Here is a 24,070-nt window from a genome sequence, read left to right as displayed (position 1 = left end):
TGGTTTTCAAATGTTCACTCCAGCCACCCTGTTTCCTTCACTGCTGTGAATTTTAAACATAAATAAATAACCCCAAATGGTCTCACAGAACAACAGAATTGAAAGGAATCAAGGTCTATCTCTTATCTTTACAATCTTGATGTTTATTTCAAACCCACTATTCAACTGTAAGAATATGTAATACCAAAATTACAAACTGCCCAAAGCAAGCACAAACAATTCTGAACTATCATGAACTTAATGGAAGTTCTCCAAACTAACATTCATATACAACACAATGTTTATTTAAAAATAAGAAATAATCATCAGATTTGTATGGAAGCACAAAAGACCTCAAATTACCAAAGCCATCTGAGAAAAAGGAACAAGGCTGGAGGTATCACTCTGTCTGACTTCAGATTACGCTACAAAGTGACAGTAATCAAAACGGCATGGTATTGGCAGCAAAACAGACACACAGACCAGTGGAATGGAATCAAGGGTCCAGAAGTCAACCCATATTTATACAGGCAAATAATTTTTCACAAACAAAAACAAAAACATACAGTGGAGAAAGGAAAGCCTCTCCAATAAATGGTGCTGGGAAAACTGGAAAGCCACCTGCAAAAGAATGAAACTAGACTGTTGTCTATCACCACATATCAAAATTAACTCAAAATGGATTAAGGACCTGAAAATAACACCTGAAACAATAAAATGCATAGAAGAAAACATAGGAACTAAACTCAAGGACCTTGGACTTAACGAGGATTTTATGAATTTGACCTCAAGAACAAGGGAAATAAAAGCTAAAATAAATGAATGAGACTACATCAAACTAAAAAGCTTCTGCTCAGCAAAAGAAATTGTCAACAAGGTAAGAGACAACCATCCAAATGGGAAAATATATTTGCAAGCAATGCCTCTGATATGGGCCTAATATCCAAAATATACAAAGAACTCATATGACTCAATAACAACAAAAAAAAACAAATGATCCAATCAAAAAATGGGCAGAGGACCTGAACAGACACCTCCCTAGAAGACATACAAATGGCCAACAAATATTTGAAAAAATGTTCAACATCGCTAGCTATTAGAAAAATGCATATCAAAACCACAATGAAATACCATCTCACACCTGTTAGAATAGCTATAACCAATAGGACAAGTAATAACAAATGCTGAAGAGGATGCAGAGAAAAAGGAACCTTCATACGCTGCTGGTGGGACTGCAAATTGGTACGGCCGCTATGGAAAACAGCATGGAGGTTCCTCAAAAAACTAAGACTTGATCTACCTTATAATCCATCAATCCCTCCACTGGATATTTACTCCAAAGACTTTAAAACCCATATTCAAAAAGATATTTGCACACCGATGTTCATAACAGCTTTATTCACAGTGGCCAGGACATAGAAGCAACTGAAGTGTCCTACGATAGATGATTGGCTAAAGAAGCTGTGGCACATATACACAATGGAATATTACTCAGCCATAAGAAGAGATGAAATACTGCCATTTGCGACAACATGGGTGGACCTCGAAATAATCATGCTAAGAGAAATAAGCTAGGCAGGAAAAGTTGAAAATCACATGATATCACTTAAATGTAGGATATAAATCTAAAAGCAACAAAGGAACAGGACAAACAGAGACTCATGGACATGGACTATAGATTAGTGGTTACCAGAGGGTAGGGAGTCGGGGAAGAGGGAGTAGGTAGATGGTTAAAGTGGGGTAAGGGGAGGGTGAAGTGGGTAAAGAGGATCAAATATATGGTAGCTGAAGGAAACTGGACTTTGGGTGATAAACACACAATGGAATATACAGATGTCAAATTATAACGCACACCTGAAAATTATACAATCGTATTAACCAATGTTACCTCAACAAACGTAATTTTTTAAAAATTAAATAAATAAATAAAATGTATGTTTGAAAATCAAAAAAAAAAGGAATAAGAAGTAAAAATGTGCTAATTTGAAGCTTATTCCTAAAACTAATTTTATTATATAAAGGAAGGAAGTGTTAAAAAAATGATCCACTCTGGGTGTCAAATATGTTAAGTACATCACGAGAGCCAGCACATGCTGGTTTAGAAAATAAAACTGTCATTCTAGTCTCTCCAGCTTCTAAAAGAGTCTCAAAATAAGAAATAGCCTCTGGATAAAAATCAAATCAAAAGTCTGCTCAATGACTATATGATCCTTTGTTAAAACTTTGAAAAGATATAAGGTAATACCCAGTTGAGCCTCTCAGCTAGGAAAAGACTTCTAATCATTTTAAGGGTGGGCTGAAATGCCCAAAAGTATAGAAAGTACTCTCAAAAAGAATTATAGATGTGGCTTTGCAGGCACAAAACCCCAAGGAAAACCATCGAAAATCCACAAAGTTTTAAAGTTATACTAGCAAAAGCGCCACCACCTTAGACTAAAAGGGACAGACACAGTTCAACAAGAAAACATGTCTGTGGGACCCCAGATTCTACAAGCAGAAAGCAGACTCAGAGTTACTCAGCTGCAACACGGGCCCTTTCTTGTCGAAAAGGAAAGATGTCTCAGAGAGGGCAGCAAAATGCCAGGAGGACAACAATGATTAGGAAACCACTGTCAGGAAGCAAAACCAGATTCAATTTAAGGCACACTCGCTGTCCCCAGGAGACAGAAGAACTGTTGACATGTTGACATGGAGCCGCCACAGACCAGCGACTGCTTCCGCTTCCTCTTCCTCTCTTTGAACAGAAGTCTATTGCTGTCATCCTGTCCCCATCTCACCATTGCACCCAGAGTTTCATCAGTAACCAGACCAGATACAGAAGTCCAAAAGATAATGGACTTTAAGCCTGAAGCCATAAAAGGATGAGACCTTTGGAGGTACTAGAAGGCGGTAGGAGTACTTTGCATATGGAGAGAATATAAGTAATTATGTCCAGAGGGTGGATTGTGGTAGCTTAAATATGACCACAAATTCTTGCTGCTGCATAAAGGTGAGGAGTCTGTGTCCCCCACTCCTTGAATGGCTGGCCTTGGGACTTTCTTTGACCAATGGAATGCAACAGAGGTGATGTTGCATGACTTCTGAGCTTCAGTCTCAAAAGGCCTTTCAACCTCCTCTGTCATTCTCTCGGAACCCTGCTGCTGTGTGAATGAATCCGGCCTAGCTTCCTGGAGGATGAGGCGCCTAACAGAAAGGAGCAGGGCCAGACACCCCAGGCATCCCAATCATTCCAGCCATCCCAACAGAGGCTCCAGACAGAAGAGAGAGGTCATCTGGGATCAGCCAATCCCCAGCCTACCCACCAACTGATGCAAATACATGAGTGAACCTAGAGGAGTTTATCAAAAGAGCCCTAGTTGAGCACAGGCCAAATTGCCCACCCACAGAATTTTGGTCAAATAAATTTGTTGTTATAAGCAACTACATTTTATGATGGTTTATTATGTGGCAATAGATAACTGGAGCAACCCTTCAAAGTTATCTACTCATGACCAGTTCCCAAAAAGTTTAAATGACTTGTACATGGTCTCATAGGGAGGTAGAAATAGAGCTGGCCAGAACCCAACTTTCTCAACCAACTAATCCAAAATTCTTTATATGACACAATACTACCTTGTCTTGTACTTTACAACTAGAACAAGCAAAGAAGATGTACATGGTTTAGGGAAATTGTCATGAAAAGTGGCTGAAGGAAATTAGAGGTATCATTCGATTTACATATAAATGAATATTTTCCATAAACAGTCGGTCTGGGTATACTTTGACACATATATTGGACTATTTGCACTCCACTTCAAAACAATAAAAAATTTTAACATACATACAAGACGCATCCTTTCCCAAAGTTAAGTTGCACATATCACACTACCATTCGAACATTTTTGTAATTACAGTTCTATTCCAGAGTTACACTTATGCTTTTATTTCAGATTACTTACCAAACACATTGTGCATAAGATGGGTGAGCAAAAGCAGAAATGGAAATAGAGACCATTCGAACACAGTAATCTTGCATGCTAAAGTAATTATTTTCCCCCTTCACAAGTACAATGACATGTACATTCTGGAACACCATGGTGCAGAAATGAGGCAGATGTCAATGAATGAATTTACACACAAACATAGCAAATCATGCCGCACCACACAGATGGCTTGCGCTTACCTTCTTCTGACATATAGCAGATATTTCGGCTGTAAGGGGAAGGTACACAAAATATCAACAACAACAAAAAAAGAGCCCAAATTCAATAAGGGCGGCCACGAAGGGATGTGAAAACAAGCTTAGTTAACACAACCACTAGACTTAGCCAAAACAGCTTCTCACTTGTCTCATAAATTACCATCCACTTAGGTTTAATGAGGTTAAAAACATCTGCATGCTACAAATACTTCACCTATTCTTATAAGTACTTCAACCTCCTCAGATAGGACTTAGACTTTAGATCATGTTAAAGTCAAATAACTTTACTATAACTTTCCCATTGACAGAGAACAAAAATGAGGCCACTGTGGTAGGATCACGCAGGATCACGTAGGCTGTCAATGGTAGCAGTGTATCTCCAATATGTCTGTGGATTCCCTGTTTACTGCTGTTCCATTATACTATGACACTGAGTTGATGTGATATATTTAGAGCTTCACCATGGAGATGATTTGCTATGTCAGAACTACCGACAAAACTTACTAACTCGGATTACTTAGACTTGAACTATCAATTTATATCAGTCCTTAAGCAGTGTAAAATCATTGCATGCTTATTTAAGGGAAAGCAATTTTCAAACTCATGGGTTGACCAGTTGAAGTACGGCTGTCAAAGTACTGTCTACTTCAGAAATGACTTTTCTTCCAAAGATGATATCATCTGGTGATGATGATCCAAATTCTGCAACACATCTGATATATAAAATGTAGTCTAGGACCTGACTATGGGGTCTCCCTCAGAGCTCTGTAAGTTCACTAATGAGGCAGCCTAATTTAAGTGGGGAAAAGTTACCTTTACCCATACAAGCTCAGAGCTTTTCACAGCCCAAATTTCTTACATAAAGTTTCAAAATGTCTCTTTGAAGGATATAGAGGCTAACATTGATCCATTTTACAGGTGGAGAGAACTCACTAAATGAATTTATTTCTTAAGGTTGAGATGACCTAATATTAAAAGTTAGACTACCAAGAAACAGTGTAATTATCAGCAAGCAAAGGCCTTAAGTTTAAAAAGATGTCCACAGAATTTAGTTAACATAAGGTTTTTACATTTCTTTTTAAATGAAGCCTTTCATAGTCTTTTATTATCTGCCTCTGAAGTCATAGGTCACGTTCTTCCTGTGTGCCTGATCTGTACTCAGCATGTGCCCAGTTTCTTCCCCCTTTCATCTTTCCTTGCTTTCCAGTACTTTCCCTGGTCATTTTGGCCTCCAGTTAGGTGGCTGGAATACCTGCTTCCCCATGTGTAGAGGGCTGCTATCTTATCTACCTGATCTGCAAACTTACCAGGCACAACTTTTGGAATTCTAATAAACTACAAGCATTACGATCTCGTCTTGTCATTGAGATGGGTCAGATATACTTTATCCCTATTTTACTGATGGGAAGACTGAGTCTCAGAGCAATTAAATGATTTTCCCTAAAAACACAGAACTAGTAATAGTGGCAGGAAAGAACATTATTCAGTGTTCTTCCTGCTGATGTCCCTTATTCCCTTTCTGACCTGGCACAGCAATCATATCGTTGGCAGCACCTGTAATACACACCGAACATTCCTTAACACATAATTCAGCAGGGCTTTAGTCATAGGGGATCCTAATTCCAACACCTATTTTGGTAGAGAAGATACCTCTTAATTTTAGTAGAGATGATACCTTTTCCCTCATTATTAAATGTGTGGGCATATTATATGCAAGACATTGATATAATGCTTCATATCAATGAATATTCATAGAATATAATTTGGTTACTGTCTTTGTAAAATAAAATAGTATAAAAGGAGACAAATCGACTATGCCATTAGTCATGATTACTCATTATTCATTCTTTCTGAAGTAAACCATACCTTGAGGCAGAAGAACATCAATCAGCCATTCACTGTGGTCCCTGTGAAGAAAAAACAAAATTTATTTTTGAGCTCCTTAGCAATGTTACCCTTCCACAGAAATGTTTATAAGCTGCACGCTATTGCTAAAAGGCTTTTAATAGAAAGGAAGTGTAATTAAGGGCACTATCATAATAAACTTTTAAAATGTCTAATGCACTCCAGCTAAATTATAAATTATAGGCATTTCATCATATTCAGTTATCTTTAAATGATACTTCCCAGATGCTAATTAAGCCAACCAAAATACAGCATGATCTGTACAAAGTTAAGTGTGATTCTTGAAACTAACAAGCAAAGAGAACCCATATGAATCATATGTCATATCTGAAAACCACAGTTTTCTTTTTCACTGTGGCCTTTTTAACAGGGTCACTTGAAAACTGGAGCTGCTTTATTAAGTGGAATTGCTTCACCTTGTCACATAGAGAGAAACATTGCAACTGCTCAAAGCTAAAATCTTTCAAATGAAAGTTTGCTATATAGTAAATATCCGACAAAGTGACCTTTAAAAAACTGAGAGGTTAATGGGAAATGTGGGTAACATAAGCAATTTAAGTCCAACTGATTGTTCTTGTCTTCTCACTGTTGCCCTATTTCCTTTTCTTCAAGGACCCTGATACCTACCCCGCAATCCTTTGGCTGCATTCTTCACAGAGATACAATGGGGGTGGTTTATCACCCAAAGCTACTGACAGGGAAGGGTCTATACACATCTGAAATACATGAAAAGACAGAATGAACTCTCCTATCCTGTTTTTCGCACACCTGCTATCATAAGCACAAACTTTCAATAATGACAGATTTTTCTAAAGCAAAGTAGAATAAGTATTTTTAGTAAAAACCTATTTAATCTATAACTGGTTTTCCTGGTCATTGAGTCCACAATGGAGATTAAATGTGGCTATTATGGTTTTTCATTTCTCCTGTTATTTGCAATTCAAGTCACAAATAGTGTCAAGAAGTCTACCCCAATTCCTCAAAGATAAAAAATCATCGGGTTCAATGACTGCGCCAATTGCCTCTATATTACTCATACAGTAATTCTTTCTCTAAAGTGGTAAACACAGTAATCACTCTTTAGGAAAATAAAAACATATTAAGATTAAAGATCACTAACTGTTACCAAAATGCTGGCAGTGTAGACTTTTGCCACTTAAGACAGACGTCATTCGGACAATTTAGCCTTAAATCTCACATTGAGTGATTCACTTTTCCTACTCTGGAATCTAAGTTCTATATTAATCATCCAACTTTTCATTTTCAGGTGTTTTTTTCTTCCACACATGACCTATCATTTGTTCAACTCTGCTGTGTCCTATTCAATTTCAGGTTATTTATGGCTGAGTTTTCATTACCCTAAGCACAGAGATGAAAAGTATTCGTTTTATAGTTTATCATCAGGCAATGTCAAATACTTGGATGTTTTAAATCAAGTGAACATAACATTCAGATGACTAGCTGAATTTTGTACTTTGCATCAGTTTAAGTTTCTATGACCAAAGTCATTTTGAATTCTGTTTGAGCCCTTTAAGAAACAATCTATCTATATTAAGGCAATTATGTAGTTCATATACCTAATATAAATTCTTCTGGAACTTCACTCTGCATTTTCTTTAGTTGTTTTTATTGATTTGAAGGAGGAAAATGAACCAAACTTATAGCCCAAACAGCCTGTCATTTAAAGTTAAAATCTTGAGAAGTTTCAATGATTGGGGAAACAAGAGTTAGAATTCCTAAATTTAAACAATTATACTATCAAAATCTGTAAATTATATATTTCCTGATGCTAAAGGCTCTGTGTGAAAATGTTCCTTAGGTAAGTTTCACGGATGCAATGAATAACTACTTTTTGGTATGTTAAATCAGAGATTGGCAAACTTGCTGTAAAAGGTCAGAGAGTGAATATTTCCAGCTTTGTGGGCCGTACATTCTCTGCCTCAGTTACTCAGCCCTGCTGTTGTAACATGAAAGCAGCCTTAGAAAATATGTAAGCAAATGAGCACAGCTGTGTTCCAATAAAACTTTATTTACAACAACAGGAAGCAGGCCAGATTTGGCTGTGAACCATAGTTTGCAGACTCCTATTTCAGATGGTTATCTGGGCTTTAAAGCATTTCATAAAGTAATTTTCAAATAGAAACAAGTAAAACTGGAAGTAGAGTGAGATACTGAATTATAAATTCCAATATATTTTTATATTGAATCCTATCACAACTCGTGGCTCTTACCTAAAAAGTACTTTTTTGCAACCTATCAGAACGAAAAGAAACAATAGTTCTCTATTTGGAAAATCATTACTGCCTAATGGAATAGCTCATTATTACAGAGATATTGTGAGGATAAATCCATTTGCCTTGAGTCTTTTCCATGCACCCCATGTAGACCTCTTCTTCACCCTTACTTTCATTTCTAATGGGTCATTTATATCTCTGGTGGAAAGAATATCTTCTTATTCCACTCAAAAGGAAAAACTCCTAACATGTGAAAACTATAAAACTATAAAATTTAATTAATGATTAGCTAGCTCACTTCTGATGTGTTAAATAAATTAATTAACATGACCAAACAGATTTGTGATTAGTTATGTCAATACTGTTCTACTCTGAACAGGTCTGTTTATACCCATATTAATACGTTCATATCTGAATATTGCATTAAAAATAGTTATTTCCTGCTTATAAGTATAATATAGGCCTAATGTAGAAGTTTGGAAAAATGTAGAAAAGAAGAAAATGTAAGGAACTCATTAACCCTCCATCTCAATGCAATCACTGGTAACATTCTGATAAGTGTTACCGGTTGTTTTTCACTACGAATATAAATGTAAACATAGATATATGTAATTTTAAAACTAAATTGTCACGCTAACAAGAATGTTACCTTTCGGAAAGTATAGAGCAGAACAACAGAAGGAAGCTCTTTAGGAAAATTGGGGTTCAGAAAGTAAAAATTTGGGGGTGATAAAAATGTTTTAAACTAAGTGATGGTCGCACAACATTGTGAACATACTAAAGGACATTGAATTGTTCACCTTAAAAGGGTTAATTTTATGTTATGTGAATTTTGCCTCGATAAAAAAATAACGTGAAGGTGGGATGGTTTGGCCTGTCCTAGAAGCCTGGCTGTAGGGAACAGCCTGTGGGAAAAGTGAGGCCAGGCCAGATGTGTCTTTCCCTGCAACCCATGTAGACCCCATGTGGACTGAGCTGTGTGCCTAGGAGAGGGAGAATATCTAACTTGTGACGATTTCTGTGAGTAGAAGGCCCAAAATCATTACTAATCAGGAAGTCAGAGGGCTCCTGAGACTGCCATTTGACGTAAAAGCAAGAAAACAAAAAACAAAAACTGGAAAAATCAAACAGAAGATACTTCCTTCCTGTTGACTTCTGGGCAAACCAAAAGAGGGCGCTGTAACTTAGGCAGGAAGAAGAAAAGCTGGATATAGAAACTAAGGAACCATGAAAGCCTCACCACGGTGAAGAATTACGCTGAACTCCACGAATAATGAGAAAACTAATGTGTTTTGCTCCAAAGGTCCTCACGCCAAAGAAAAGTACCTTGGAACCCCAAATGTCTATGGAAGTTCAGAGGAAGGGTGCACACAGCAGAATGGGAGAGGCCTGTGCTCCCACTGGTGGGTTACCCTTACCTGCTCCTTCTCAACATAAATTCATCCACTTTGCTTTCATTAAAAGCAGAGACCAAGAAAAATAAAAAAGGTTGCCCTTTGTTAGTAAGATATATCTAGATGACGATGCTATTTATCATTGACATTTCTCGGCCACTTGGTATATGATACACAGTTTTGGTTTCATTTATACTTATATTTCGTATATCTCATTTTACCTCTTCTATTCTATTTCTATATAATGATAGTATTATTTTTCTATTATTTGATAATCTTTACAGTCTACCTATCTATAGAAAAAGGGAGGCAAACTCCCATGACACTAGGTTCTAAAAAGTAACTAAATTCTAATCACTTAACCTAACTCCTGCTCTTCATAATATAAAAATTAACTCTTGAAAATCCAGGTACAGGTCTCTCCAGCCAAGTATTGTATCCAACTCCGTAAGTAATCTTTTTTTAAATGTGTGATTATTTTTCTTAACATTCAACTTCAAAGATTCAGGGTTATAAAAAACCAATTTGATATGGTAGAAAAAGAATAAGGCTGGGAGTCAAAGTACCTGGTTTGAGCCGTGTGGCCTTGGGAAAGTGACTTGACCTCTCTAAACAACTGTTCCCTCACCTCTAATGTAGCTTTCTGTGAGTTTGTTGTCCAACTACCTCTCAGTCATTTCAACTAAGTCATATCTGTCATCTGAGCTAAGACTTAACAATTTTATCTATTTTTGTCCTATGACTCTTGAATTCAAATAGTAATACACTACACACTCACAGTTTATAGCATACACATGAAAGCTGGGGCAAAGTATATTTCTCTGAGTTTATTAGCTCAGATAGAAGCCAGTTATGGACTACATTAAGTGATTCACCAGGATTATTCTGATAATTAGTTCAGTGCTACAAATCACTTAGCTTTGAATTCATGCCAAACCTGCAAACACCACTGTGTATTGCTCTGCTTTACAGAGAAGGATGTAATCTACTCCATTTCATTCAAATTTGCTCCTGCTAATTTGACCACTGATAATACAAATACAAAATGGCACCAGGTCTAATAAAACAGTACCTTTACAGCTGGTTTGTTGATTGCGTTGTGGCATTCAATGTGCTGGCAGTGGATGGGATTCCAAGCTGTAAAGCAAAGCATAGCTGATGAATACTTCTCATTGAAATTATATGTGCCCTAGTAAAAACACAACAGATACATCATTAGTTTTCTTTTTCCTACATAGAGCTATCATCAGAAGGCTTCCTAAAATAATCCTTATTTAAAATCTATAAAAAATGTAAAACTTGAGCAAAGATACACAACTCCATCATCCATTTTCCCACAGGAAGAGACAAGCTTGTATAAGGTGGCATAAACAATACCATAGTATTACCTCCTAATGACATACCATTAGTAAGTTCTCAAAGGTTTTTACATCTATGATTTGACTGGATCCTCCCAACAATTCTGTGGGATAGGTACAGTAGATTATTAGCCTCATTCCATGTATGAGTAGGTTAAAGTTTAAAAAGATTAAGTAGCTTGCTATGATCACAGAGTTAGTAGATGACAAGCTGGGACTAGAACCTGTATCTCCTAGGTCTTGACACTCTGTTCTTTTCACTATAATATGCTAAACATCCTAGATTTTGGCACCAGAAAGTATTTCAAATTGATAACAACTAAAATGAATGGAAGGCAACCTCTACCATTCCATTTCCCACCCCATCCCCATCAAATGTGGAGACTGGAAAGATGCATTTCTTGCCTACATGAAATGCACTCTCTCTCACACACATGACCCACAAATTAAACATCTGATAGTTTGCTAATACCCAGCTCCTTAACAGTATACACACACAGAATGAGGACAAAAACCAAATGATCTAGGATAGATCAGAATGAGAATTACAACAGGTAATTATCATCCAGGTGATTCTATAGCCCAAAGCACTTAGTTAACAATACTCCATCATAAAAAAAAAAAGTAATAGGATTATATGTTTGAAAGTAGACATTTTTTTAAATTGACAAATTATAATCTTATAGGACCATGACTGGTCTAATACAGAAGAATCTACAGATAAGAAGATATTCTTACTTAGTTACACATTAAATTATAATTCAAAAACATTTATTATTAATGATCCAGGTCTAATTTATGATCCAAACATTTTATAAAATTTTATATCTAGAAGTATTCTAACTTCAAATATTCTACCCTATTGTTACACTAGGCATAGAATTTGTGTCTGATTTGGAATTCAGGAAAATATAGTCAACAGAGCCATCGACCTTAAAAAATATATAGTGCATCTATTTATTTAAAAAGAAGACAAGAATACAGGCCAGAAACCACTACTCTAATAACACAGTATCACATTGATTATATTTTTAGAGAGAAAGAGGAAATGAATCAAGAATGGAAGATGAAATTATTTGAATATAGGCATTCCACAACTATAAGATTCGCTTCCCTACATGTGGAAAAATCAAGATGACTATAAAGAGAGTGGTTTCAAGTTTTCTTGTGTAATTAAAGAAACCCAAAGAAAAAGACTGCCTTAAGAGCTTAATTCCAAATTGTAACTCCTTCCAATTCCAATTCCAAATTCATGTTGGATATCAGTAATTCATAAGAGCATTCCCTCCTGCTGAGTCTAGAACTGGCCTGAGAATTCTTCTCAACTTTGAGTTCCAGGAAGTCACCACTAATCAAAACGGAGTTGGCATATCAGCCAGCAGTTTGAGAAATCTCCTCTAGTTCTCCAACAGGAGGAACATGTTGCACTAATAGAAACAGTTTGTTAAGCTGAGCCCCACCCCACCCCACCCCCAGCATCTGTGGCTGTGCTAATGGAGCTGTAGGCTGGGTTGAGGCCTGAGTGATTGTCCCCACTGTGCAGGCTGGGGCCCCTGGGAAGGTGGACATGAAACCAGCACTGGCCAGGGCCAGGAGACACAGTAGTTTCTAGTCTGCCTAGGGAAGCAAATGCCCAAGATGTAGCCATGTGCACTCATATGGTGGGATTTGTTGAAATGCGTGGGGACAAGGTCAGCTATGTGGAAGTGCTGCTCCAGACAGCCATGATGCATTTTGCCTCCTGCCCTATCCCTGGCAGCCCTTGGCAGGGTCTGCTTCAAGCAATAACACTGTCTACAGAGCAGCTTCCCCACGTGCCACAGCTAGACTTTTAAAATGGGAAGTCTAAGAAAAATGTCCTCATACAGAAGACAGTTCTAAGAAGTTTCTTTCTTCCTATATATGTATTTTGTGGTGCTCGCCTTTACCACATTTCATCCAAAAAGATGATGCAGCTTTAACATGAATGCTATTTTTTATTTTCAAGGAATTATTATCTATGTTCTCTTTGTAAAGGAAAGATAATATTGTAAATCTTTTTATTAAATAATGTAAAGATGTAAAAAAAAAGTTGGCCATAAGATAAAATCTGTCAACCAACTCTGAATCCGTGTATTATGATAAATATCAAGGAGATTTTCTTGATACTTATAGATAGAAATAATATTCTAAATTAATAACAAGTGCTATGACACAGGCAAAAACAAATCAGAACATGCAAGAGCCATGGCATTTGATCAGGACTCTATAGACTCCTGCTCTGCCAGAAATTAATGTTTCATATATGGATGGTAGGGATATCCAGAAGGTCCTACTCCTCTAATTTTTTATTCCATTTTTACAGAGTGTCATGGAGTTAAGAACAGGTAGCAGAATTCCTCATGTAAGTTCACCAAAGTCACACTAGATTTAAGCTTACTAGAAAAGTGATACTTAGCTTTTGTTGTGTGTCAAAAATCACCTGTCAAGGTTTCAAAAATACGATGTCTAGAACCCATGTGAGATCTCTTGAATCAAAATCTCTGAGGACAGAACACAGGTATTTGTGCTTGGGAAAAACACTATAATTGATCCTAATATAAGGACAATCTATGTATCTTACCATATGACAAATATAGTCATGATAGATCTCCCTTCATCTATAAAAACAAAAATATAGCATAAAAATATGGCAGACAAGAATTCTGCTTCAAACTATGACAGAGTAACTAGAAGTAAACTTGCCCTCCCACTATAAACAACTATAAAAATGAAAAATATATATGAAACAACTCTTTTCAGGAATTAGACTACAAGTAGTGCAGGACAATGATCTTTACAAGAAGAGAAAAAATAAAGTGACTCCTACAGTCACCATGGCTTTTTCCCTGGAAGCAATTTCCATACCTTGGCTCTAGAAGGAGAAATATAAGCACAGTAGGATGGTTTCATTGAGTTGAGGGGACAAAACTAGAGTTTAGAGAGGCAAGGTGGCTTAAATTTGCTGGGTAGAGTACCAGAGAAGAGGAAGCTATGCAAAGAAAGAGCTCCAGAAATCTGAGCTTTCTTTTGGGGTGTTTGGCTTTATACTAAGTTGAACATGTGTAAGGCAAAACTTCAGTAGGCTGCATAGAGAACAACTATGGGGGAACTGTAAGCTAAATAATTCCTATATCTCATACAGGGCTGGGAGATATTTAAGTTCTAACCAACCAGAGGAGAGAACTCAGTGAAAACCTGGGACATTCAGTATAGGCTCTAGAAAGTCATACCTTAGTAAGAGGGTTAAACTAACCATTAGTGAAAAGGCTACCCCAGGCTCACTCTAACAAAGCATAAGAACAAGCCTTAGAAGGGTCAAGTTGATCAACTAGTAACTTGATAGCTAAAACAAACCTCAACACACTGTAGTAGAAGACAACAAAATCCAGACAATCAATAATGTAATTTCATGAAGTCCTGCATCCAGTCAAAAATTACCTGATATTTGAAAAGAGAGGAAAATGTTACCCATAATTGGGGGATGGGGGACACTGGCCATTGAAAACAAACCCAGAAATCACAGAAATGATGTAGTTTTAGCAAACAAAGACTTTGAAACAGCTATTATAAATATATTAAAAGGAAAACAGAAACACAATGAGAAAAGAGCTTAAAGATATAATGAAAGAACAAAGTGGAATTTCTAAAACTTAAAAATATAATATCAGAAATGAAAAATTCACTGAACAGGCTTAATGGAAGATTAGGCAATGCAGAAGAAAAGATAAATGAATTGGGAGACATAACAACAGAAACTCTTAAAATTGAAATACTGAAAGAAAAATAAACAGAGCTTCAGTGAGCTGTGTAAAAATATCAGGCAGAATAAAGTACATGGCCAAAGAAATAATGGCCAAAACTTTTCAAGTGTGATGAAAATTATGAATCCACAGATCCAAGAAGCTCAATGAATCATAGGCAAAATAAAAGCAAAGAAAGTCACACCAAAACTCATTAAAATCAAATTCATAAATACCAATGATAAAGAGAAAATCTTAAAAGCAGCCAGGAAAAAAAAAGACACATTACTTACAGGGGAACAAAGATAAGAATGATCGCTGATTTCTCGTCAGAAACAATGCAAGCCAGAAGACAATGGAACGACATCTTTAATCGGCTGAAAGAAAAAAACTGTCAACCTAGAATTCTATACCCAGTGAAAATATCCTTCAAAAAAAATAAAGACTACTTGAAGACAAAACACAAGGTAAGAGAATTCATTGCCAGCTGCGCTCCACTACAAGAAATGTTAAAGGAAGGTCTTCAGGCTGAAGGAAAATGATACCAGAAGAAAGCTAGGACCTATGCAAAGGCATAAAGAATTCTGAACATGGTAAAAATAATGAATAACTATAAAAGACTTTCTATCCATATTAACATGTTGCTAAAAGATAATTTACTGTTTAAAACAAAAATAACAGCTATGTGTTGTGAGACTAATAACACATAGAGTGAGAAGTAAAATATCTGATAACAAGCACAATAAGGATGGGACGGGGAAATGAAGTGCACAGGGTTCTTACATTACATGTAAACTAGTATAATATTATTTTAAAATAGATTGTGAAGTTAAAGGTACATATTGTAAACCTCAAAGAGATTCTTTTTGAAAAGAAGTATACCTAACAGTTCAGCTCAGAAATAAAATAAAATACTAAAAATAATTATCCCAAAAGAAGGCAAGATATTAAAAAGAAAAGGAACAATGAATAGATGGGACAAATAGAAAACAAACGTAAGATGACAGGCTTAAGCTCACCTATATCTGTAACTACTTTAAATGTAAATCGCCTAAACGATAATTATATTACATGGAAATGGTTTAAAAGGTAGAGCCTGTCTAATAGGATTTAAGTTTTTCGAAAAGCATGACCCAAATATACACTTTCTATGAGAAACACACTTGAAATATAAAGATAAATATGTTAAAAGTAAACCAAAAAAATTGCACTATTATACATAATTAGCATAGCATTAGCAAATGCTAATCATAAGAAAGTTGGAGTGTCTATATAAATATCAGACAAGCAGAATCCAGGACAAAGAATATTACCAGTAATAAAGAGGAATACTTCACAACGATGAATGATTCAATCTATCAAGATGACATAACAATCATAAATTTATGTGCATCTAATGATAGAGTTTTAAATTATTAAAGCAAAACTGACAGAATTGAAATGAGAAATATGTCCATAATTAATGTAGTAAATTTCAACAATCCTCTATCAGTAATTCATAAAAGAAGCAGACATAAATTCGGTAAAAATAGAAGACTTGAACAACATTCTCAACAGCTTGACCTAATTGATAATAATAAAATTCTCCACTCAACCACTGTAGAACAGACATTATTTTCCGGGGCACATGCAATGTTTACTAACATAAACATTATGCTGGTCCATAAAATAAGCCACAAAAATTTAGATAGAGCAATACCATAGTGTATGTTTCCTGACTACAACAAAATTAGACTAGAAACAATAAAAACTTATCTGGAAAATCACAAAATATTAGTATACTTGAAAAAACACACTTCTAAACAATCCATAAACCAAAGATGAAATCACAAGAAATATTAAAAAGTATTCTGTACTGAAATACAATAAAATCACAGCATATCAAATTTTTGGGATGCAACTAAAGCAATGCTTAAAGGGAAATTTATAGCTTTAAATTCCTATATTAGAAAATACAAAAGGTCCAAAATAAATGATTTATGCTTCTACCTTAATAAGACAGAAAAAAAATTAAACTCAATGTTTTCAGAAGGAATAAAATAATAAAGATAAAAGCAGAAATCAATGAAATTGAAAACAGAAAACCAATAGGGAAAAATCGTACAACCAAACATTAGTTCTTTGGAAAGTTCAATAAAATCAATAAGCCCCCTATCTAGCCCGATGAATAATAAATAAATTACCAACATCAGGAAGGAAAGATAGGACATCACTACAGATCCTACAGAGAAGCCAACAAATTTGATATATGAGATGAAAATGCCCACATTCCTCAAAAGTCACAGATAACAAAATTATAAAATCTGACTCAATAAATTACAAAATCTGACTCACTAAAAAGAAAATTTAAATGCTCCATAACTATTAAATTGAATTCATAATGTAAAATATGTTTCCCACAAAGAAAACCCCAAGTGCAGATGAATTTACCAGTGAATTCTATTACCTATTTAAGGAATAAATAACACAAATCCTACATAAATTCTTTCAGAGAATAGAAGAGGCGGAAACACTTCCCAACTCATTTTATGAAGTAAGCGTTATTCTGTAAACAAAACCAGACAAAGACATTACAATAAATGAAAACTAGATCAATATCCTTCATAAATGTAGGAGCAAGAACACTAAACAAAAAATTAGCAAATTGAATCTGGCAATTGTCACACAGCTGACAATGTGGACTTATCCCAGGAATGCAAGGTTGGTTTAACATTGCAAAGCAAATCAATGTAAATTACCATATTAACAGAATAAAGGAAGAAAGTCATATGATCGTCTAGAAATGCATTTACCAAAATAGAAGAAAATGCATTTGGCCAAAATTGACATTCATTCATAATAAAAACTCTCAGCATACTAAAAATAAACAGAGACTTTCTCAATCTGATAAATAAAATAAAACAAAATAAAATAAAAGCATCTGTGAAAAACCTACAACTAACATCATCTTTAATGGTGAAATCCTTAATACTTTCTCCCCACAAGCTAGGGGGAAAAAAAAAACAAAGATATCCACTGTCCTAGACTGGAGATATGGGCAAGTGCAATGTGAAAAAGAAAGAGAGAAAGAAAGAGGGAAGGAGGGGAAGGAAGGAGGGAAGAGAGGAAGGAAGGAAAAAAGGAAGAGAGGGAGGGAGGAAGGAAAGGAGAGAGGTAGGCAGGCATACAAATTTTTTAAAAGAAGGAAATTTTTCAATTATCTTTATTTGTAAGAGAACATAATCATGTATACAGAAATCTAAAGAAACTTACAAATAAGCTACAAAAACTAACAAGTGGATTGAGCAAAACTGCAGGACATAAAGTCGATTTACAAAAATCAGTTATATTTCTATATAATGTCAATAAAGAAGCTAAATATAACATTTTTAAACACTATTTACAATAGCATCCAAAACCAAAAAATACATATGAATACCTTTAACAAAATATCTGCAAGACCTGAAAACTAGCGAACATTGTTGAGAGAAATTAAGAGACCTAAATAAATGGCTAGACATGCCATGTTCATGGGTCAGAAGACTCAATACCAAGCCTTTTCTTTCAGATGTCAATTCTCCCCCAAACTAAACTATATATTCGATGTAATCCCAGTCAAACTCCAAGCACATTGTTTTGTAGAAATTAAAAAGTTGATAGTAAAAGTGATATAAAAACATAAAGGTTCTAAAATGATCAAAACAATTTTTAAAAAGAACAAATCTGCAGGACTTATATTAGATGATTTCAGATTCACTATAAAGCTATAGTAATCAAGATAGCATGATACTGGCGAAAGGACAGATAATGAAATAAAATATAGGGTCTAGAAATAGACCCACAGACATGTGATCAGTTGGTTTTCAACAAAATAGTCAATGTAATTTGTTGAAAAAAGTAATTTTTTCAACAAATTGAACTGTAGCAATTGGATATCCTTATGGAGAAAAGTCAATCCTTACCTCCCAGTGTATACAAAAATTAATTCTAAATAAATCATATACTTAAAAGTAAAGACTATAAAACATAAGGGAATTTCTTTATAACCTTAAGGGAGACGGAAAAACTGATAAATTGAAATTTATAAAAATTTAAAATTCTTGTCTTTTGAAATACCTGAAGAGGAAAGCCCCTGCCTGAGAGAACATATTCATAATACATATATCTGACCAAATCTTTTATTTTGAGCATATAATACAGAACCAATCCAATTTAAAAATGACAAAAGATTTCATTGAGAACTTCGCACACAGAAAATGACATACAAATGACCAAAAAGCACCTGTAAAGATGCTATAATTTGTCATCAGAGAAATGCAAAGTAAACAACAATATGATACTCCTATATGACCATTAGAATGTCTAACATTAAAAAAAAACTGACAATCTCAAGTGTTGATAATAACGTAGAACAATAAATTATATAATTATATTAACCAATGTTACCCCAATAAATTTAATTAAAAATAATAATATTAATAATGTAGAACAAGTGGAACTCTCATACATTGCAGGAGGAAGTATAAATGGTATAACCACTTTTGAAGAACTGTTTAGACATTTCTTGTACAAGTAGGTATACACTTACCATACGATCCAGCATTTTCACTGCTAGGTATTTATCAAGAGAAATAAATGTATATCTTCACAAAAATGCTTTTATATGAATGTTTATAGCTTTATCCTTAATAGGTAAAAATGTTCATCAAGAAGTGAATGAATAAACGAATTGTGATACATCCATACAATGGAATACCACTCAACATTAAAAAGAAATGAACTACTGATATACAAACAAGGATAAATCACAAAAACATTATGCTGAGTAAAATAAACAGGCATAAAAATGTTACATACTATATTATTCCATTCATATGAAATCCTAGGACAGGCTAATAACTAATCTATAATGGCAAAAAACAGTTCAGTGGTTGCCTATAATGGATTGACTGAAAAGAGAAATAAGAAATCTTTGTGGGGCAATGGAAATATTCTATACATTAGTTACATTAGTGTATACATTTGTCAAAAATTATCAAACTATGCTTAAAATGGGTCATTTATTGCATGAAAATTTTACCTCAATAAAATTGATTTTAAAAAGGAAAAAAATTAAGGACTGCCCAAATATTTACTCCAAAGGAAAGGAAATATACTAAAGCCTGAGAGAAAACATATGTCTGAAAATTATCTAGTCTATGGATCAAAAGATTTTAGGAAAATGTGTGGTATCTGCAACATGATGCAAGAACACGTGGCCTCTATAAAAACAGGAGTAGAAAGTCATAGAAAATTTAGGGTGAGACGGAAAGCTAACAGAATAAGATAAAAATGGATTTGGATAAGAAATATGTTAAGTGTGAGTAAACTAAAAATAAAATAGTAAAATTAGAAACCTCATTCAGGACAATAAACAGAGATGACTTGAGGGAAAAGTCAAGTAAGTTATAGAATAAACCAACCTAAGAAGCTAAGAACATAGAGGAAAAGATAAACAGATAATTTATATGGAATAATACATAAGAAAATAAAATAAGGAAAATAGTGGTTATAATAGCTACACAGCACAAAATATGAAACTCTAACCTATGAATTATAGGTATTCCTGAGGAAAATACTAAATGACTTGAAGAAAGCAATAATTTAAAATTTCATTAATGAGAAATTTCCTGAAAAAGATTGAAAAAGAATTTGAATTTGCAGGCTGAAAACACTCTTCACATTATAGGGGGGAAAATCAATAAAAAGATACTCATATATAGAAGCATTTAAGGAATATTCTTTTTAATAAATGAATAAGTTTCCAAGAATTAAGAACAAAAGGGATTCCTATAACAGACAAAATTACACTGGTCTAAGGTATGTCTTCTATAATTCTACATACCAGAAAAAAATGAAACAATATTTAAATATTTTTCACAATGAAGCAGTTTTCTTTCATGTGTGAAGAAATAAATGGCCTTTATGTATGTGTGTATGTATGTATACACACATACATACACACACACACAAACACATTCCACTGTAAAAATATTACAGAAAAAAAAAAATCTAGGTTCCATTTCCCCGTTAATGACAGAAAAGTCAATTCAAGCCAATTCTACTACTGAGAACAATTACAAAACTGGATAAAATATTTTTTTAAAAAAACAGAATTTTATGGAAGAATTAAGAGGTCATGATCAAAAAGAGGAAGGAATCATTGAAAAGTGAACCTGGTATTTGAAGCCATTCTTCCTCCTTTGCCCATTTCTCTACTCGTCAGTTCCACAGGATGAGCATAGTTCAACAGACATTTTGAAGTAAGAGAACAAATTTGGGGACCACCAAGAAATGGGAGACCTAAAAATCTCCCTCAGTTGTAGGTAGAGGTTCGAAAAGGCCACACCCAGAAGTAAAAGAGGACCAGAAATAGACCAACCCTAACAGGAACTGAAGACCGGCCTCAAATCATCTCAATAATGGAACACAGTTATTTGTTGTTGTTGTTGCTGTTGTTGTTGTTGTTGTTGTTGTTGTTGTTGCATTAAGGTGACTTGGATTGCTAATGTCCATAGCCTCCTGCCAGAAGCAAGAGCAAATTCTCTCTGAAAAAATATAACATATTCTTAAACCTCAAATTAGCTCTATAGTTTTTCTATCTAATGTCTTACACACAATTTAAAAACACACACAAGAAAACAAAAAAATGGCAATAGAATCAGAATCTCCAGAGATCCAGAATATTGAGTTATCAGAAACAAACTTCAAAATGACTATGCTAAATACATTCTATAAAGTAAAAGACAAGTTAAAGAATATCAATGAGTTGGAATTTTTTAAGTACAAAATAAAAATTCTAGAATTTAAAAATATAATTAACAAACTTAAGAGTACAATTGAGAGGCTAAAGAATCAGTGAACAGGAAAATAAGTCAGGAAAAAGAGACAGCATGAAGCACAGACAAATGAGCTGAGGGAGAAGAACACAAAAAATACTCATAAGAGACATGGGAGAAAGGTCTAACATAAGTGTACTGGATTTCCAGAAAAAGAGATGAGACAATGAGTCAAAAGAAACAGACATACAGATGATCCAGACTCATTTTGAATTAGGAGTAAAATTTTTAAAGTATTTAAAATATGTTAAAGAATTCAGAGAAATAGATCACTGAGATACAAATTTCAACAGAAAAATGAAAACTCTAAATATAACGAAAAAAATCTAAAACTAAAAACATATGCATGAAATTAATACCTCATTGAATAGGTTTTTTAAAAATACTAGACACAGCAAAAGAAAGGATTAGTAAACTTGTGGACAGGTTAATATAAATGCAAACTAAAGCATAGAAAACGAATTTTTTTTTTTTTTAGAAAAAAAGGCATGGAGTACCTGAGACTTCTAGAACAATACCAAATTTTTTTTAGTCTCAGGATGAGAGGAGAAAAAAAAAGGAACAGAATAAATATCTGGAGAGAAGAACACCCAACATTTTTTCTAAAGCTCAGCAAACTTCAAGCAGAATAAATACAAAGACCACCACACTTCAGCAGATTATAATGAAAATACAAAAAATATCAAAAATAAGGAGAAAATTTTAAATGAGGCAGAGAAAATACATATTACATTCAGGGGTACGATGATAAGAATGATGTCTAATTTCCAATCAGAAACAATGGAATTAGATATTTAAAGTGTTAAATGAGAAAAAAAAATTCGATTACAGTAAAGTTACAGCAGAAATCAAAATAAAATATTACTAGAACCCAAATATTTGAGAGTTAAATAACATTCTCCTAAATAAAACATAGGCCAAAGAAGATATAGCAATAAATTTTTTAAATATTTTTAAATTAATGATAGTAAAAACAAACGTATCAGAATTTGTTGGATACAGCTAATGCAGAGCTTCAGAAGGAAATTAGTAACTTTAAAAGAATAATTACAAAAATGTTTAATGTTGAAAATCAACAATCTAAGTTTTTATTCTAAGAAACTAGGGAAAAAAAGGAAAAATTAACTGAAAGGAAAAGAAGAAAATAATAAAGGGCAGAAAGCAATGAAATACATAAAGAACATCACTGAATCATTTTCTTCAGTGTTGTTCATGTAAGTATTTGATAAATTTTAATATCTACTCAGAATAAAAGTTCTCAGTCAACTGGAAATTAAACAAAACTTCTTCAAACTGACATAACAGATTATCAGCAAAACCTTACAGTTAATACCATAATTAATGATGAAATATTCCCTAAAGTTAGAAACAAAGCATTTTTACCACTTCTATTCAATATTGTTCTGAAAGTCCTAGGCAGAGGGAAAAAAAGAAAAAAAAAAACAGCAATAAATGGCATAAAAATTGGAAAGATCATGGCAAATTTGTCCTTCTTTAAGATGACACCATAAATCCAACTAATCAACAAACTACTAGAATAACTGAATTTAGCAAAATCATGAAATAAAAGAAAAATATGCAAAAATCAATTGCATTTCTTTATACTGTCAATAAACAATTGGAAATTATATTTTAAAATAATTTCATTTACAACAGCATAAAAAAACGCCTCAAATACCTAGGAATAAATTTAATTTAAAAAATGCAAAATTCTATAATGAAAACTACAGAATACTGTTGAGAGAAATTTTTAAAGATCTAAATAATGGAGAGATATATCATGTTCATGGATTAGAAAACTCAATATTTTTACAATGTCAGTTCTTTCCAAGTGGAACTATAGGTTTAACACAACCCAGATCAAAATCCCAGCAGGATTGTTTTTTGCAGAAATAAAAGCTGATACAAAAATATATATGGAAATGCAAAAGACCTAAAATAGCCAAGATGATTGAAGAAGAACAAAGTTGGAGACTTGAACTATCTGATTTCAAAACTATAAAGCCAAAGTATTTAAGACAGTTTGTATTGGTATACAGGTCAATAAGACTAAATGGAGTCCAGAAATATACCCAAATATATACATGACCAAGGGACCAATACAATTTAAAGGGAAAACAATAATCTTTTCAACAAAAGGTGCTAGAACGATCCATAAAGAAATAAATGAACCATATCCACCATACACAAAGATTAAATTTAAATGCATCATAGACCTAAATGTGCAAGCTAAGATATGAAGCTTGTGGAAGAAAACAGTGGAAACTATCTTTACAACCTTGGAGAAGGCAAAGATTTCTTAGGACATGAAAGTCACTAACCATAAATGAGAAAATGAAAAATTTTGGTTTATCAAAATTAAAAACTCATGTTCATCAAAAACACTAAAACAGCAATCCAAC

General features: G+C 34.0%; 1 protein-coding gene across 1 annotated transcript in view; it reads right to left on the bottom strand.

Annotated features, from left to right (window-relative positions):
* The window catches only part of UNC79 (unc-79 homolog, NALCN channel complex subunit), a 185,541-nt gene that overhangs the window by 131,581 nt on the left and 29,890 nt on the right, over positions 1-24,070 (bottom strand). Inside the window, 4 exon segments of the mRNA XM_023538367.1 lie at positions 4,142-4,170; positions 6,026-6,066; positions 6,692-6,780; positions 10,765-10,829. Of these exon segments, the coding sequence (XP_023394135.1) occupies positions 4,142-4,170; positions 6,026-6,066; positions 6,692-6,780; positions 10,765-10,829 (224 nt within the window).

This window comes from Pteropus vampyrus, unplaced genomic scaffold (assembly GCF_000151845.1).
Source record: "Pteropus vampyrus isolate Shadow unplaced genomic scaffold, Pvam_2.0 Scaffold219, whole genome shotgun sequence".
NCBI lineage: Eukaryota > Metazoa > Chordata > Mammalia > Chiroptera > Pteropodidae > Pteropus > Pteropus vampyrus.
Note: the sequence above shows the minus strand (reverse complement) of the source record. Positions and strands in the feature narration are given on the sequence as shown.